Raw genomic sequence first — 16,786 nt, forward strand, 5'->3', positions numbered from 1 at the left:
TGGAGTTTAAACATTCTTCCTGTGGTGTTGCAGGTGTGCTGCTCTCCTCTGTCCCAAAGATGTGCTTGTTGTTGATGTGCCATTGGCTACTGTATGTTGTCCCTCAGTGAAGGTAAATTGAAAAACAAATAAAGGGGAGTTTGTGGATGTGTGTGAGAGAACAAGTTGCAGGGCTACAGGAGAAAAGCAAGAGAATCTTCCATGATTTTATAAACCTCTGGAGGTTCACCGCTTAGCCTCCTAGGCTGCGGGAGGAATAAAGCCCCAGCCTCTCCAGTCTCTCCTTATAGCCCAAGCTCCATTCCCGGTGAATCATTCTGAATCCGTTCCAGCTTAATGACATCCTTCTGTAGCTAGGGGACCCGAACTATACACAGTATAATAGGTGTGGTCGCCCAAAGACTTGTAGCATGGCACCTCAAACCTTTGCAGGTTGTACCTTTCAGTTGGCAGCCTCAGAGTCTTCCTTGGCCTCCAGGCTAATCTACCAAACCCACACCATCCGAACCAGAAAGAAAACATGTGTCCACATCTTATACATATCTTTTTTACTAAGTCTCGCCCAACAATTCTGCCCCCAAGCACCAATCTTCAACTTCCTCCCGCCCAACCAAAAGGTGCAGCCTATACAGTTTGGATGTTAACTCCTTGATCATCTACCTTAGTTTTCTCACCACTGCTGTGATAACATATGGCTAATTAATTACTTCTGAAGCGATGTTTGAGCTTGGTCTGAGCAGCAGGAGGGCACAATTGTAACTGGCCTTGGGTTACTATTGGTGCAATGATTATCTGTCTGATACACAAACATGAAGCCATTCTAAAGTATTTTGCCAATTGTTGAGCATTTTGAACGTTGATGGATTTGTGAAAGGCACCGCTGGTGTGTCTTTTTGGTTTTTATATTTGGTGTTTCTCCATAATGGTACGATTTTATAGACTATTTGGTTCAGAAGGAAATTGGGCTCGCCGTTAACCCTTGTCAGTGGAAGCACCTTTATAGCAAAAAATATTGAAGAGCATTCTGAAGCAGAACATTGGAGGGCAGAAAATATATCTGCTGTCTTCATCATTAAAAGTCTTGCTACAGTGGTTTACAATATTTGGGCATCTCTCTTTCACAAAGACTTACTTGCTTTTCCTCTATCGAGTGACATGATGTGTTTTTTCTACTGAAAGGTGCTGTAAAATAATGATACTGCAGTCATATTTTTGTATTTTTAGTAGTTTTCTGAACTAGTTGTGACTCTGTCTCACTGTTACATAAGTATTGTTCCAGAAAACACTGCAGTGCAGTTATTGACCTCAATGACTAATCATTTGTGCTTTTTGTACTGCTGAATCCTGTAACTTTGGTATGCAATGAGCATCTGTTGTGTAAATCCCAGAGAAAACTCACATCAGCAATATGTTTTTGCCACCTTGTCAATGAAGGCAGTAACCACAGGCTGAACTCTAACAGGCTTTTTTTAAAAATAGGTATGCATCGATTTTAGTGGGTCTTTTTCCAGCTTGAATCCCATCGTTGTGCTGTTCAGGAAAATGAAATGTATATGGTTGCCCCCATTAAATTTTTTTTTTTTTTTTTTTTTTTTATTTTTATTCGAAGTACGGTAAATTACAATACTACACAACACATATATCTTAATACATTTTTTGTACCGCTTCATTTTTTTTGAGCTTTAAGAAAAAAATAGAAGTAAGGAAAGTAAAGAAAGTGCGCAAGAGTCGTGAAGTGCAAGAGTGTTGGGAAAAGAAAGCCCCTTAGAAAAGAAGTTAGAGAAGGAAGTAAAGTGAGAAAGTAGACCCTAGAAAAGAAAGAAAAAGAAAGTAGGAACAATCGCTCTATTATAACATTAAACTCCGCAGAAAGGGGACTACCAACCAAGTCTGTTTTTGTTGTTTTACCTCCCGTTACCAGGTCCTGATACCATTTATTTATTTATTTATTTATTTAAATTACTATTGCACCTCATGCTTGTAATAGGTGATAGGTCCAGAAACGTAGACCACGTCTTTTGGAATTGGTCTGCTTTACCTGCTAAGAGGAATCTCATCTCTTCCAGATGTAATGTTTCAAACATATTTGATATCCACATTTTTATTGTTGGTGTGGGCGCATTTTTCCAAAATTTAAGTATGAGCTTTTTTCCCATTATTAGCCCGTAATTGAATAAATTCTTCTGAAACACGTTTAGTTCAGGGTTACCTTCCGATATTCCAAAAATAATCCATTCTGGTTACCCCCATTAGATTTTAACGAATATGCTTTCTTTCTGAATTTTGACTCTAAATGAAAACCTGAAATGTTCCCGTTAAGAAGCATTGTGTAATCTGCATGTGAACATTTTATGATGCCAACTTAGTTCAGGGGAATATGAACAGATTCATTGAAAGGACAAAAAAATGACCAGTGGAAAATGTGGGGATATTCACTTTGTTGGAAAAATTGAAAAGCTGATTTATTTTATAATGTGATGAGAGATTTAAATATGTTGGTATTAAGAGGGACTTGGATGTAAGTAAATCACTGGATGTCAATGCGCGGGTACAATAAGCAGTTAAGAAGGCAAATACCCTTAATATCAAGCAAATCTTGGGATAGGTGAGACTGCATAAGGAATATTGTGTACAGGGTGGAGCTCTGTGTAAACGGAAGGATGTATGTATGAAGGACAGAGTGCAGCAAATGTTCACCAGGTATATTCCTGGGATGGTGGGATTATTGTATTAGCCATAAAAAGTAAAAAGGCATGTAATCTCCTGAGTTTAGAAGATTGAGAGGCGATTTCACTTAAACACACACATTTTGTCGATGATGCAAGCTGTTATGTGGTATCTAGAACTAGGCATCATGATGTTAAAGTCAAGGTCAGCCATTTCGGACCGACGAGAGACATTTCTTCACCCTGAAGGCAGTGAATTTATGGAATTCTTACTACGGGAGATGTAGAAGCTTATTTACTGTCTTTTCAAGGCAAGAGCCAACAGATTTTTAGATACAAGTAGTATCACGGAATGACAGCTAGGTGTAATCGTGACCAATGATGTGTCCTGGTCCAACTCCATTGACACGGCAGCCAAGAGAAAGCATAGAAGTGCCTCTACAGTCCACCATGCAAACCAGCCTTCCCTTCCGCCCAACCATCTATACTTCACACAGCCTTTGGAAAACAGCCAACATAGTCAAGGTTCACTCGCACCCCAGTCATTCTCTCCTCTCATCGAATAGAAAATACAAAACTGAAAGCACAACACACCAGATTCAACAACCGCTTCTTTCCCCACTGTTATCCCACTGTGGAGCAGATATCATCAAATGTGAAGAATTAATTCTCAATCTTCCAATTTATCTCGTTGCGGCCCTCGCAATTTTTTAATTTGCTCATTCCCTGTAACTGTAACATCATATTCTGCACTCTATTTTCATTTTTGCACAACCTGATGTGATTATGTATGATATGATTTGCCTGAATAAACTCTATAAACTAAACTAAACATCGATGAAGGGTCTCGACTTGAAACTTCACCTATTCCATGTTCTCCAGAGATGCTGCCTGACCCACTGAGTTACGCCAGCATTTTGTCTCTATATTGCCTCATTCGAGGGCCTGAAAGAAATGTTAGCAAATGTTTGTAAAAACAAGGAACCGCAGATGCCGGTCTACAAAAAAAAAAGACATAAAATGTTGGAGTGACTTAGTGGATCAGGCATCATCCCTGGAGAACATGGATGTCTGGGTCATAGAAAAGAGGAACTGCAGATGTTGTAGAAAAAGAGGACCTGCAGATACTGATCCATGTTCTCCAGGGACCCTGCCTGACTCGCTGAGTTACTCCAGCATTGTCCTTTTTTTGTTAACTAAAGTTTACTCCTCAATCAATATTACTCAAACAGATTACTTGCATATTAGTTTCTTGCTTGAATCGTTGGCATGGTAAACCTCTTTTTGTAGTATGCAACATTGCAGTAAAGGGTTTTAGAAATGTTATTTTTGTTTATAAGCTTAATACAGGTTTTCCGGCACCCTCAGTTCCAGAACCTTTCTGGATTATTTGTTTTTCTGGACCGACAGAGGTGATAATGAAACGACATTATACCTCTGGCTCGCTAATGACAACCCTCCCATATCCCTAAAGCACCACGGAATGACCTACCGACCCATCCCCAGCTGCCATCATCTCCCCGGCCGTTTAGAGCCCCAGCTTCCGACCCCACTCCCGACGTGCAAGGTGCACCAGCGAGCCCTTCTTCACCCACCAAAATTTGGCTAGGTCAGGATCTCTGGATAACACGGAGAGGAGACATCAGGACCGTTTCTCAAATTGATTCAGCCAACTGAGTTACTCCAGCACCTCGTGTCGTTGTACTTTAAAACCAGCCGCCAAAACCACTAATCTTGGGGGAGTGGGGGGAGCCCGGTTTCTGACCTTCGGGTCACCGTCCCCTCCTTCCCCCTCCCCCCCAACATACTTCACCTTTGAAGCTACAGCAGGTGAGAGGGGAGGGAGGAGCCCCACAGTGAGGAGGCACACTGAAGAGCTACAGTGTGAATCGCAACAAAAGCCGTGTGAACCGGTGAAGACTGGCTCGCGGCTGCAGACACAGCTTCGGTGCCTGGTTATAACATGAAACAACACAGTAGCCGACTGAAGGGTCCCTATGTCACCTATCCACGTTCTCCAGAGATCCTGTCCCACTGAATTACTCAGCACTTGGTGTCCTTAGGTGGGTGATGAAGGGCTCGCTGGTGCACTTTGTGTTGGGAGTGGGTTCAGAAGTCGGGGCCAGGGAAACAGTGTGAGCTGGGGATGGGTCGGCAGGTCCGTTATATCCAACATCTGTTATAAGGGGGTCGTTAAAATGAGGGTTTACTGTATCGTCTTTATGAAATACTTAGGACAGGAGATTGAGAGCATAGTGTGTTCTTTCATGACGGAGGGACACGATCAGAAAGAGCTTCAACTGAACTCCCGTAATTTTGTGCAGATTATACTGGTGGGCGGACTATCAGTTGCCTCAAAATCAGTGTTCAACCTGTATAGTAACCTGCTAATGGGGTGTTTTGTTAGATTTTGCTGAGCTGCAGAGTGAAATCTCTTTGTTAGCGATTGACGCTTTTGAATAAGCACCTTGTAAACTACTGGCTAACAATGATCCATTATCTTTCAGGTTCTGTGGGGAATGTTTGCAACCCTGCCTCCAAGTTGTGTCACCGTTGTGCCCACTTTGCCGCATGCCCTTTGACCCCAAAAAGGTGGAAAAGGCCTCTAATGTGGAGAAACAGCTGTCGTCGTATAAGGCTCCATGTCGGGGATGCAATAAAAAGGTAATTTAAAACAAAGCAAGTTCCTCCAAGTAAAAATTACGTTGTTTTAAAAATCTGAAAAAGTGGATTGTTAATCAATTTCAGTGCAGTTTACAGTTCTCATAGTCATATTTCTGTTACCAGTGGTCCGCGCTTGCCGCACCTAACGTGGTCGCTTGAGCCGACGGACTCGCGGGGGGGGGAGCCGGGGGAGTTGTGCGGTGGTCCCGACAGCTGGGCTCTGAAAAACTGACAGTGTTCAAAAATTCCGCGCGGCAACGGCCTACCGGCCCATAGCCACATTGAGGCCTTACTCACCGCCTCGACGGGCATACACAGCGTCTTGACGCCGTACGTCACGCGCGGACTTCGCTCGAACTTCACGTCACTCACTCATGCAGACAGTTTTGGACAAAGCTTGCCGCATGCAGATTGGGGGGGGGGGGGGGGAAAGCTGGACTGGAAGAGTAGGTGTGAGCTTGATAAAAAGTTGAATTGCACGAGCTAGACAAAAGGGAAAAGACAGTGGGTGGGGGAGTTGCAAAGGGGGGGGGGTGGTATAGTTGCCTAAATTTGGAGATTTCAGTGTTCATACCATTTAGATTGTAAACTACATAAGCAAAATATGAGGTGTTCTTCCAGTTTACATGTGGCCTCACTCTAGCAATATAAGGTCCAGGATAGAAAGGTCAGTATGGGAATGGGAAGAGGAGTTAAAATGGTTACCAACAGGGAGATCAGGTAAAGCTTGGCGGACCGTGTGCCGAATCCACGCTTGGTCTTGCCGATGTACAGGAGGCCTACCGGCTTGTGCATCCATCACATCATCCTCTGACATTTCCGTAACCTCAATATGATCCAACCACAAGTCACATTATCCCATCCCCACCCCTTTTCATCTTCCGTAGAGACCGCTCCCTCCATAACTCATTGGCAAATCATATTGGGTATACTCTAAACATTGTGAATACTTTCTTTGCATCCAATATCTTACTTAGCAATAATTACATTTTTCAGCTTTGCCATTATGAAAGCTTGACAAGCTATAATTTATAGGCATGACAAATTTACTTATTATTTCTAAGAAATTAATTCCCTTGTCTAGTCAGCTGTAGTCAAATAGTTGCAATAGGCTCAGGTTTGCTTAGAAAAATGAAATTTGACCTTGGAGCAAGCTTACGCATGCTCCACCATCTCAACGTTCAGTGATTTTTCTCTTTATTTTTCAGATACAGAAACTGGTGGTAAAATATTATTGTCCGTGGGGTAAATATAGTTGTGTAAGAGTTATTCTTTGGCGCCTGGTGTGATGATGTTGTCCTCTGTTAGTGTGGAATGAGCCATATCAAGGTCCATGGTGTTCAGATGAGGAAGTTTTCACGAAGGATGGATTGTGTGACCAAGACTCAATAACAGTAATTACTTGACTTCCCTAAATTAAGCAACACATTTCCAACAAAAGGACACCCAACATGGTTTTTAATTCAAATTGAAACAAGAAAAAATATTATTTTTCTTGCACTAATGTGAGAGAAATGTGCGACTCGGCTATTTCTCAAGGTAAACTAATCTAGAAGATTAAGATGCATGGTGCTTTGGCAGTTTGGATTCAGAACTGACTTATCCATAGAAGACAGAGGATAATGGTGGAAAGGTGTTATTCTGGCTGGAGATCTGTGACCAGTGGGATTTTGTGCTGGTACCTCTGTTGTTTGTGATATATATATATGTGACTTGAACAAAAATGTAGATGGTTTAGTTACTAAGTTTGCAGACACCACCAAAATTGGTCCAGTTGAGGACAATGAAGAAGGCTGTCAAAGTATACGGTAGAATATAGTTCTATTGCAGATCTGGGCAGAGAAATGGCAGATGGAGTTTAATACAAGCAGGTGTGAACTGTCACACTCTGGGAGGTTGATTGTATGGGGAAACGATACAGTTAGGGTAAGACCATTAACAGCATTGATAAGCAGAGGGATCTTGTGGTCCAAGTCCTTTGCTCCTTGAAAGTGGCAATAGATGATGATAGAGGGGTAAAGAAGGCATATAGTATGCTTGTCGTTAGCAGTTTGGGCAATGAGTAAAAGATTCAGGAAATCATGCTGCAGCTTTCTAGAACTTTGGTTGGGTTGCATTTGGATGAATGTGTCCAGTTCTGGAGGCTTTGGAGAAGGTACAGAAGAGGTTTGCTAGGATGCTGGGTATTAAGTATAAAGAGAAGTTAGAAACACATGGATTGTTTTCTTTGAAGCATTGGAGATTGTAAGGGAAACCTGAAGTATATGAAGTTTATGAAGGGTGTAGATGGGGTAGACAGTCAGAACCTTTTTCCCAGGATAGAAATGTCAGAGGGCATAGCTCTAAGGTGAGAGGGGCAAAGTATAAAGGAAATATGCAGGACGTTTTTTTTACACTATGTGTGACAGGTACCTGGAACGCACCCACCGCCAGGGTTGGTGTTGTAAGCAGATACAATGTGGCGTTTAAGAGGCTTTTGGAAGGCACGTGGATATGCAGGGAATGGAGAAACATGGATCACGTGCAGGCAGAGACTAGTTTAGCTGGGCATCATGTTTGGCACTGACATTGTTGGCTGTTGTGCTATTCTATGTTGTTAACTACACAATTTCTGACTGACGTGCATAATCTGTGTATCATTGTACAAGGTGACTCTGGTGAAGATGCGGACTCACATTTCTTCCTGCTATAAAGTTCAAGAACAGATGGACAACTGTCCAAAGTTTGTACCTGTTGTTCCTACTACACAGCCCATTCCCAGGTAAGATATCTGCACTACTGGTTGTAACATTGCCTCGTCCAAAGAGGTTATTGGAGTTAACTCACTATTAGAGCTATTAACTGCAAAGCATTTCAACTACCCAGTTACTACTGATACCTGCAGAGTATGATAACTTTCATGCTAAGAGTACAGCTTAAGTATTTTGGAGAAGGAGTTAACTGAAATGTATAAATTATTCTCATGCATCTTCATTTAATGGGAAATACTTTTTAAATCTTCTGAAGAAAAAAAATTAGGAAACAGCCATGTCAAATTTTTATTAAAAAAAAATTATTAAAATGCTTGTGACTTTCAACACAAACTTTCAATGAGTTTGAATATATTTGCAAAAAAATAACTTTATACTTTATTTACCATAGTATCTTTCTTGCATGGAAATCTAGCTGAGCATTGAAGGGAGAATCTATAGAAAAATAAATGAAAACTAATAAATGAAAGTAACATTTTGAGTGTTTAAGATGAACCAGGAGTATCGAAATCAACACCTAGACCTTTTCAATGTAAGTTGTGACAGAAGTGTAACAAAGATTGAGGAAATTGCATGTCAGCAAGAAGTAGAGAGCGTGCGCATGTTGCGTGTACTGGCAGTTGGAAGAGGTACAGACTTGTAAAGAAACTTTTAAAGAAGGATCAGAATTTTGAATTCTTTGTGTATTGAGATAAAGACCCAGTGGGGCATTGAAGAAGTGGAAACATAAGAACCCACTGCTGCTGGAATCTTGAGCAAAAAGCAAAGTGGAGTAGTCCAATCAGTCTGAAAACGGGTCTGAACCCAAAAGTCATCTGTCCATTCCCTCCACAGATGCTGCCTGAAATGCTGAGTTCCTCCAGCACTTTGTTATTTGCTCAATGACAAAGTGAAACTCTTTGATAGAATGATGCTAAAGATTCAATATATGTAAGTAAAAATGTAGATGCTCGAATAGTGTGAGCATTGGGATGAATCCAGTTTGGAGTGAGCAGATCGTAGACATTTATGGCATGGAGGGCTCATTCAGCCCAATCTCCTTCGCCAACCTGTACATATGAGATATATCTATCTAGATATCTTTTGAAATACAATAATATTCTGCCATCTTTTCTTGAGCAGTGATTTCCTGACCTTTTACAACAGAGCTCTTTCTCCCTGATCTTCCCTTGATCCTCTGGTTAAGAAAAATACTTTACAATTCACCTGTAATCTGTGTTCTCTCTAGTTATTGACTTGCGTGCTGCAAGATAAAAACTATGTTTATTAATATCATTTTGCAATTGGTGAATTCAGAAACAGATAATCCAGCTATTTCACTTGGCAATTGTCTTTAATTTCTCCTCCTTATGTGATCTTAATTTCCTGAATACAAAGTAGAAGGCCTGTAAAAGGCCCCTCGGTCGCAGAAAGTAATAACCCAGACACAATTCTTTCCTTGACTTTGCAAATACAGTGGACATGTTAGTAAATGTCATGGAGCCATACAGTGTGGAAACAGGCCCTTTAGCCCAACGTGCCCCCACACCGACCAACACGCCCCACCTACACGAATCCCACCTGCCTGCATTTGGCCCATATCCTTCTAAACCTATCCTATCCATGTACCTGCCCAAACGTTTTTTAAACGTTGTGATAAATCTGCCACAACCACCTTCTATCCCAGGGACTGGCAGGACGTTCACTTGTTCCAGAACCTTTACTCGACTACCTAAATCCCCCATAAAAGAGGTTATTGTGTAGGAAAAAACATTGGCCCTCGGTGACAGCGGAACCTTCGGTCCGAAAGGGGAACTAAATCACCTTCATAAAAGAGAAGTGGGGGGGTAATCTATATTTGGAAGAAACCAGACCTCACGTTAAAGCTCACGTTTGTGCCAAACCACCCATTCTTAATGTCCCCTAGTCTAGGGTGACAAAAGACTCCATTTATCCTATTCCCTCTCATGATACCTGAAGACTCAAACTACATGATCTATATGAGCACTCTAACACCCCTACGCTAAAAAATTTATCCGAAGACCGACAAATTCCTACTGCACTCGTAAAAGGAATGTCCCAGTCTGCTCAACTTTCCCCTAAGCTCAGGCCATCGAGTCTTGGCAACATCCTTCTAAATCTTCTCTGCACTCTTTCCAGCTTAACAACACCTTTCCTATAACAGAGCAGACTGAACAGAATCCCTCACCGATGTCTTGTACAAATGTATGTTCACAATTTACTAAAGCCTACTAATTTTCTTTCAGTAATATTCCAAACCGATCCACATTTGTCTGCCCATACTGTGGGGCACGAAACCTTGACCAACAGGAACTAGTCAAACATTGCATGGAAAATCATCGCAGTGATCCCAACAAAGTGGTGAGCCTCCAGCTTCTTATTTACTAAGATTAACTAAAGGTTGAGATTTTTTGGCATATCTAAATAGAATGTGTAGGTCATGTTACTTTGGTGGAGTAGATACAGTGTCAGTTGGGGGCAGAAAGGAAATGTATAAAGTGAATTAATCATCTGTAGTTTCCTTTATTTAGTAGATACGGGTAGCATAGGTGGTGAGAGCAGGTATTGAGGGGGGTGGTTCTGGGATGCCAGAACTAACTCTGGAGCAGGGCTCGAAATTAACGGTTGCCAATGGCCATGTTGAGCAACCTAAAATCCGTGTCATTTTGCCCGGCTTGGCAAGCACCTGGGATACTTACCGTTCAATTCTGAGCTAGCCCCTCTCTCTACCCCTCTCTCTCGCTCTCGCTCTTTCTCCGCCTCCGCCTGCCATCCATGACCAGGCCGCTGAGTCTCCGCTCTCCGGCCGCTCCTCATCCGCTGGCCTACTACGGCAACTGGTCGGCGCCGGGCACTTTCTCCCTCCCTTTGCATTGTGGGAGATCTGGCTGCCATTGCTGTCCGGTCGCCGCCTCGCCGTGACTGCTGAAACCCAACGCAGAATCACTCCCTGGAGCTGGAGTAACTCTTGCTTCTTGGTTTCCTGGTCCTCCAAAATATTCCAAATGGAATTTAAGGTGAAGATGGTGGAGGGTCCATCACCAAACTCTGAACAATAATAGCCTATTGCACTTTTATCTGTTTATTGTGTATATATATGGGCTGTGGTATATAAACACACTGAACTTTTATCCCCTGTTCTGTATTATGTTTACATATTCTGTTGTGCTCTTGACTTGGACTTAAGCAAAAAAGAGCCACCTTTAGTTGCGTCTGGTTAGGTAACTATGGTAGGGTGACGACTATTCCATGCTTTAATTGTGCAGGGAAACTCCATGGAACAGCCAGCATCTCTGGATAGAAGAAATTTGGTGATGTTTCGGGTAGAGACCATTCTTTAGATTTCCTCTGGATTTAGTGTTTTTAGTTTAATTTAACGATACAGCGTGGAAACAGGCCCTTTGGCCCACCGAGTCCACACCAACCGCCAATCGCCCTACACTCGTTTTATCCCACACATTAGTGACATGAGTCAAGAGTGTTTTATTCTCTCACGTCCCAGTTAGAACAATGAAATCCTTACTTGCAGCAGCACAACAGAATATGTAAACATAGTACTCTGTAAACAATGTTATAAACGAGAAAACAAAACAGTGTATATTTATATATGAATATATAGCTATATAAATATATATATATGTGTGTGTGTGTACAATTTTGAGAGGTGGTGAGAAGGACAAAGTGCATTTGTGTGGCGTGTTACTGGAAGCAGGGGTTAAGAAAACACTCAGAATTGACCCAGTCCTGCTTATGGTTTAGGAATGCTTCTAGCATTGACATCGCTGAACAAATGCACAGCACATTAAGAAATAACAAGTAAAATGAACTGGTCCTCATCATTTTATTTCCTCCTTCATTTTTTCCCCCTGCTTGTGCAGGTATGTCCAATTTGTGTGGCAATGCCGTGGGGAGATCCAAGCTACAAGAGTGCCAATTTTCTCCAACACTTGCTTCACAGGCACAAGTTCTCCTATGATACATTCGTGGTAAGCACAAGTTCATTACATGGGACATGTTTTCAAGCTTTTGTATCATCAGGCAACAAAATATACACCCTTGAAAGCATATACCACCCGATTCCATCCCTGCTGTTATCAGACTCTTGATTGTGCCTCTCGTATGTTAAGAATGAATTCTCGATCACCCAATCTATGTCGCTGAGCCCTTGCATGATTTTTATGTGCATTTTCTATGTGGTTGTAACATTGTCTTCGGTACTCGTTTCCTTTCTCTTATTTTGCGTTACCTATTGTACGCGCATGGACACAAAGTGCTGGCATAACTCAGTAGATCAAGCAGCATCTCAGGCGAACATTGATGGGTCTATCCCCATCTGCAGATATCATACACTGTTGTATGCATGTTTGGTTTGATTGTCGTCGTGTATGGACGATTTACCTGGTTTTAGCGTTCAAAGCAAGTTTTCACTATCTCAGCACACGGGACAAGAATAAACCAATACCAATAATCATAGTGAAAAGTGTAATTAGAAAATGTCAGTAGCTTGGATTAGAAATGCGTAGACAAGTATAAAAAAATCTCGATTCTTAGAGGTCAGGGCACCATCAGATTTGATCATTGCTCGCTGTTCAGTTCGATGAATTGGCAATTGGGGTTGGAAAGGTTAGCTGTCATATTCTAGACTAATGATCAGTGACTGGTGGAAAGTGCATGTGTGTATGGATGTCAGGCTTGCAGGGTTGGATTCACCCATGGTTTCCCTCTCTTCTACATCCCTTTCTAGAAACATTTGAGTTAAGTGCTTCAGTGCAGCCAGAAAGGTCGGAAGACTGCATGGTTGTTGATTTAAATGAACATTTTATCATTTACTTTTGAATGTGAGATTTGAGAAAATGACTTTAAGGTTCTCACTGAATTAAATCATGTTGGTGCTGGAGGAGGTGTTTGCAAAATCATAATAACAGTGGTGGAAACTGAGGCAAAGTCTATGTGAGAAAAGGAGACTGGGTCGGGTGGAAGATTTGGGAATTTGACTACACAGTGGAATACAAAATGGTATTTATTCAGATGCCAGTTTATCTCAATAAATGGTTACCAAGTAATTGCACTAGTCCCGTGGACAGTGCTGAAATAAGGGCCTAAAGTTTTTCACAACCCATCAGCTTCTAGCTGTTTGAGGAGCATGTGTACGATGCGGAAATGTGTATTTATTTCTTCAGAAAAGCTTACACCTCTCATGGTCTGGAATAATTGATATATATTTTCATTTTCCATTCTGCTGCGGGGTTGTATTTTGATTTTACAAGCAGCTTTTCTGCATCTTTTTCTCCTTCCCCATCTCTCATATACACGCCCCCCATCTCCCAGCTCGCCTGTTTTATGCAAGTTTCACGTATCTAACTGCAGAATGAATTATTTTTTTTAGCTGGTGTTGAGGAAGTGCTTGTGTGTGCTTTCTACCACTAGGTGTCAGAATGACCTGCATTTGTCATTTTCCTTTGCAGGATTACAGCATTGATGAAGATGCAGCATTACATGCAGCAATAGCACTTTCACTCACTGAGAAATGAAACCGCTATCTTCACAGAGATCTCAGTGGACATCCTTTGTACAGGTTAACTTCACTCTCCTGGGCAAAGGGTACCTGTTTCCCAGCATTCTGAAAGGTACTGTCATCCTCTGCACAAGTCACCTTCTCTCATCTGAGCAAACGCAACGTCCTCTCCCAGCATTCAGGAAGGTGCTGTCATCCTTTGCACAGGTCACTTCTTCATATGTACAGAGGAAGAGGAAATGTCTGGCCCACTTGCAAGTATTCCATAGGGCGCTCTCATGCTCAATGCGTTAGCTTTTCGCACTTGAGCACAGATCATGCTCACTTGCCCAGCATCCTGTAGGGTTATAGTAGCTCAGCCAGTCACAGCCTCTACTCAAATCTTTTTTATAAAGAACACTCGTGTATGTTAAGATGTATTGGGTACAACTTTACTCACATATTTCTACATAGTTGGGGAAGGGGATCTTTAATTTTAAGTTTATTTTTAATTTGGAGGTCATTGTGGATTTTAAAATATGAAAGGATATTTTAAAAACAGTTACAGGTGGGAATAGAAAAGTTGAGAACTGAATGAAAGAATCTTTCATGTACCATGTGTGTTATTTTCCTGCAAATCAGAGCTCGAATTTTACAGCTAATAGATTGTAAATTTAGTGTAAACAGGGTTGAGGGGTGCATACCCATGACATGAATTTGTCTCTATTTAGCTAACTGCCATGGAAAACATCTTCCTTCTTAAATGCTTAGCCTCCTAACTGTTATCTCAATGAAAAATATGGTCGGCAGTATTGGTTGATTACCTCAGATGTTGCAGTATTACTGAATGGTGTTGAACCCAATGATTTGCAAAGTGCCAGATATTTAGATCTTTTATGTATGGAAGCCTGTTTATTCTTAAATATTTATTTAAGTTGTAACTCTGTGTTACCTCTTGCTCTTGAATGAAGATATCAGCAGTTTCCAAGATTTCAATTGTCACTATTTGCCCAATCCTGCTACAAAAGATGGAGTTTATGAATACCAATGAAGCTCTTGGGAACTGCTGTAAAACTCTCATGTTGCAGGAACCTGCAGACGTTAATTCTGGATATATTGGATAACTGAAATGCCTTTTGTTTGCCATGTCATTCGTGGGTACTGCAACTATATTTTTGATTATATGACTGTTTTGGCTTTTGGCGATATCTGGGAATGCCTGTTCATATTCACAGCCCTTATCCCAAGTCCAAGATGAATTGGTACTGAAAGTCCTTAGACTTGGAAGCTGCATGCATGATTAAATGAACAGTAACATTTGCATCATATCAATGTCCTCTGGAATGAATAGCACGTATAGGTGGATCTTTCTTTAAAGAGCACCTACAGCATTTTATTGCCAACAATCGCTGAGAGAGACTGTATTTGGGAGCACAGAAGATACTTTCAACATGTCTGGCAACCTCCCAAAACACTAAGGATCTTAATCTGATAGACCAAAATGTGTAGCACAAGGTCTCGCACAAAACCAGCATGGACCTTGGGGCAGTACTGTGCCTTGTCAAAGATCAGGCAATTTTATCCCACAATATGTATCCAATATGTCCAGTTTTTAATGGGTGTAATTCTTATAGTACTTCCAATAAAATGTATCAAAACTTGTAATCTGCCCAATTTTTTTTATCAGTCCAAGCAAATATCCTTTCTTAAAATATTGGCAATTACTGTTCAAGTAATGGAATTAATTGAATGATTGTTTCAGATCAATCCATCAAATAAACCACTTTTAAATAATCACCAATTTTCCACAGGAAATTAAAACAATGTTGATCTACCTAATTTTATGCAGATGAGGCCAAGTGCCTTAACCACAGGAGGGGAAACGGTCAGAAAATAAACCCAAATTTAAATTGTATTTATTAGCAGATGCTTCAATCCAGTTTTAATTCTATTCGTGAAGGAGATCCGACTGACTTTTATTTTACTTCTTAGAGATGCGATGCACATAGCCCGGTTGCTTAAAGAATGAAAACCGTATTCTGGAGGCCAGACTTTAACTATCTGAATGCTATCAGCAAATGACCAAAGTATACAGTTCTTCAAAAGCTCAAAAGTGAATGGAAAGCTTTGGTTTATGCAAAAAGCGTGCATGGATGTGGATGCACTTGTGTGAATGTGTACTGTTTCATCACCAATGTCAGCAGATGTACTAATGTTTTATCTCACCAAATATAAATGTAAAATTAAAGACAGACATAAAAACAATAGAGCATAAAATCAGAGGGTGCATAAAATAGCTGGCAGACTAAACCCAACTTTGGATAGGAACAATCAAAAGCAACCCAGACATGCCTGAGATAATGTCTGTCAAATATTTAATTCTGAAAAATGGTTCCTCTGAAACCTTCCAAAGCTCGGAGACTCGTCTCAGATGCATATATTTTTTATATCTCTGGTAAGGACAGGTTTCACAGTTCATTCCAAAATGTCAGGGTGTAGATTTCTGAGGCAGAACTTCAGTGGAGGCTCAGAGGGGAAAGCTTTCAGCTGTTGTTAAACCTTAATCTTTAGGGAGCAAAGAATAGCTTTAATTTTGGGTAAAACTGTTGCTATGACATTCTTGTGGATAACCAACTCTGATTCTTTTCCCGTCATGGTCTGAAGGAACTAGCTAAGGAAATCATTGTGCATATCTGAGAATAATTGGTTCGTGTTGTATGCTCTTGTAATATTGCTCCAAAGGATATGGGTGAACCTCTGACATTGCATCTTTATCCCATGAGATAATGTATTTTATTCTCATCGTGTTATCATTATTACCATTTGAGTTATTTCTACAACATTCTATATGCTTTATTTTCCAAACATGGACACATCCATGTTAATAGCTCATAATTCCTCCAGATTTTCCTTCCTCTTTGGCGATGTGATGGAAATGAATGGAGAAAGCTTCATTGTCACAGTTGATATCATATTTCCAACATTGTGAATGTGATATGGACAGGCACTGAAGAATATTGCCAGGATCCCTCTATCGTTATTCTTCGCAACAGGAATGTTACAAAAAATTTGACACAAAGGCTATATCTACTCCAACTCACATTGTTATCCATATTAGTGCAACAAGGGTGTATGGTCTTGTTCAATTAATGAATGCGGTATTCGCTGTTGATTTTGTGATAATTCATATGTTTGAATACTACGTTAAGATT

The 16,786-nt window shown here is 40.9% G+C and overlaps 1 protein-coding gene across 1 annotated transcript in view; it reads left to right on the forward strand.

Moving 5' to 3' along the window:
- Positions 1-15,239, forward strand: part of LOC129705436 (E3 ubiquitin-protein ligase RNF166) — a 30,655-nt gene extending 15,416 nt beyond the window's left edge. Inside the window, exons 2-6 of the mRNA XM_055649003.1 lie at positions 5,174-5,330; positions 7,979-8,091; positions 10,327-10,441; positions 11,959-12,066; positions 13,546-15,239. Coding sequence (XP_055504978.1) covers positions 5,174-5,330; positions 7,979-8,091; positions 10,327-10,441; positions 11,959-12,066; positions 13,546-13,611 — 559 coding nt within the window. The 3' untranslated portion in view covers positions 13,612-15,239. The remainder of the gene's footprint in view (positions 1-5,173; positions 5,331-7,978; positions 8,092-10,326; positions 10,442-11,958; positions 12,067-13,545) is intronic.
- The last annotated feature ends 1,547 nt before the right edge of the window (positions 15,240-16,786 follow it).

The sequence above is a fragment of the Leucoraja erinacea genome, chromosome 17, assembly GCF_028641065.1.
Source record: "Leucoraja erinacea ecotype New England chromosome 17, Leri_hhj_1, whole genome shotgun sequence".
In the NCBI taxonomy this organism is placed as follows: domain Eukaryota; kingdom Metazoa; phylum Chordata; class Chondrichthyes; order Rajiformes; family Rajidae; genus Leucoraja; species Leucoraja erinaceus.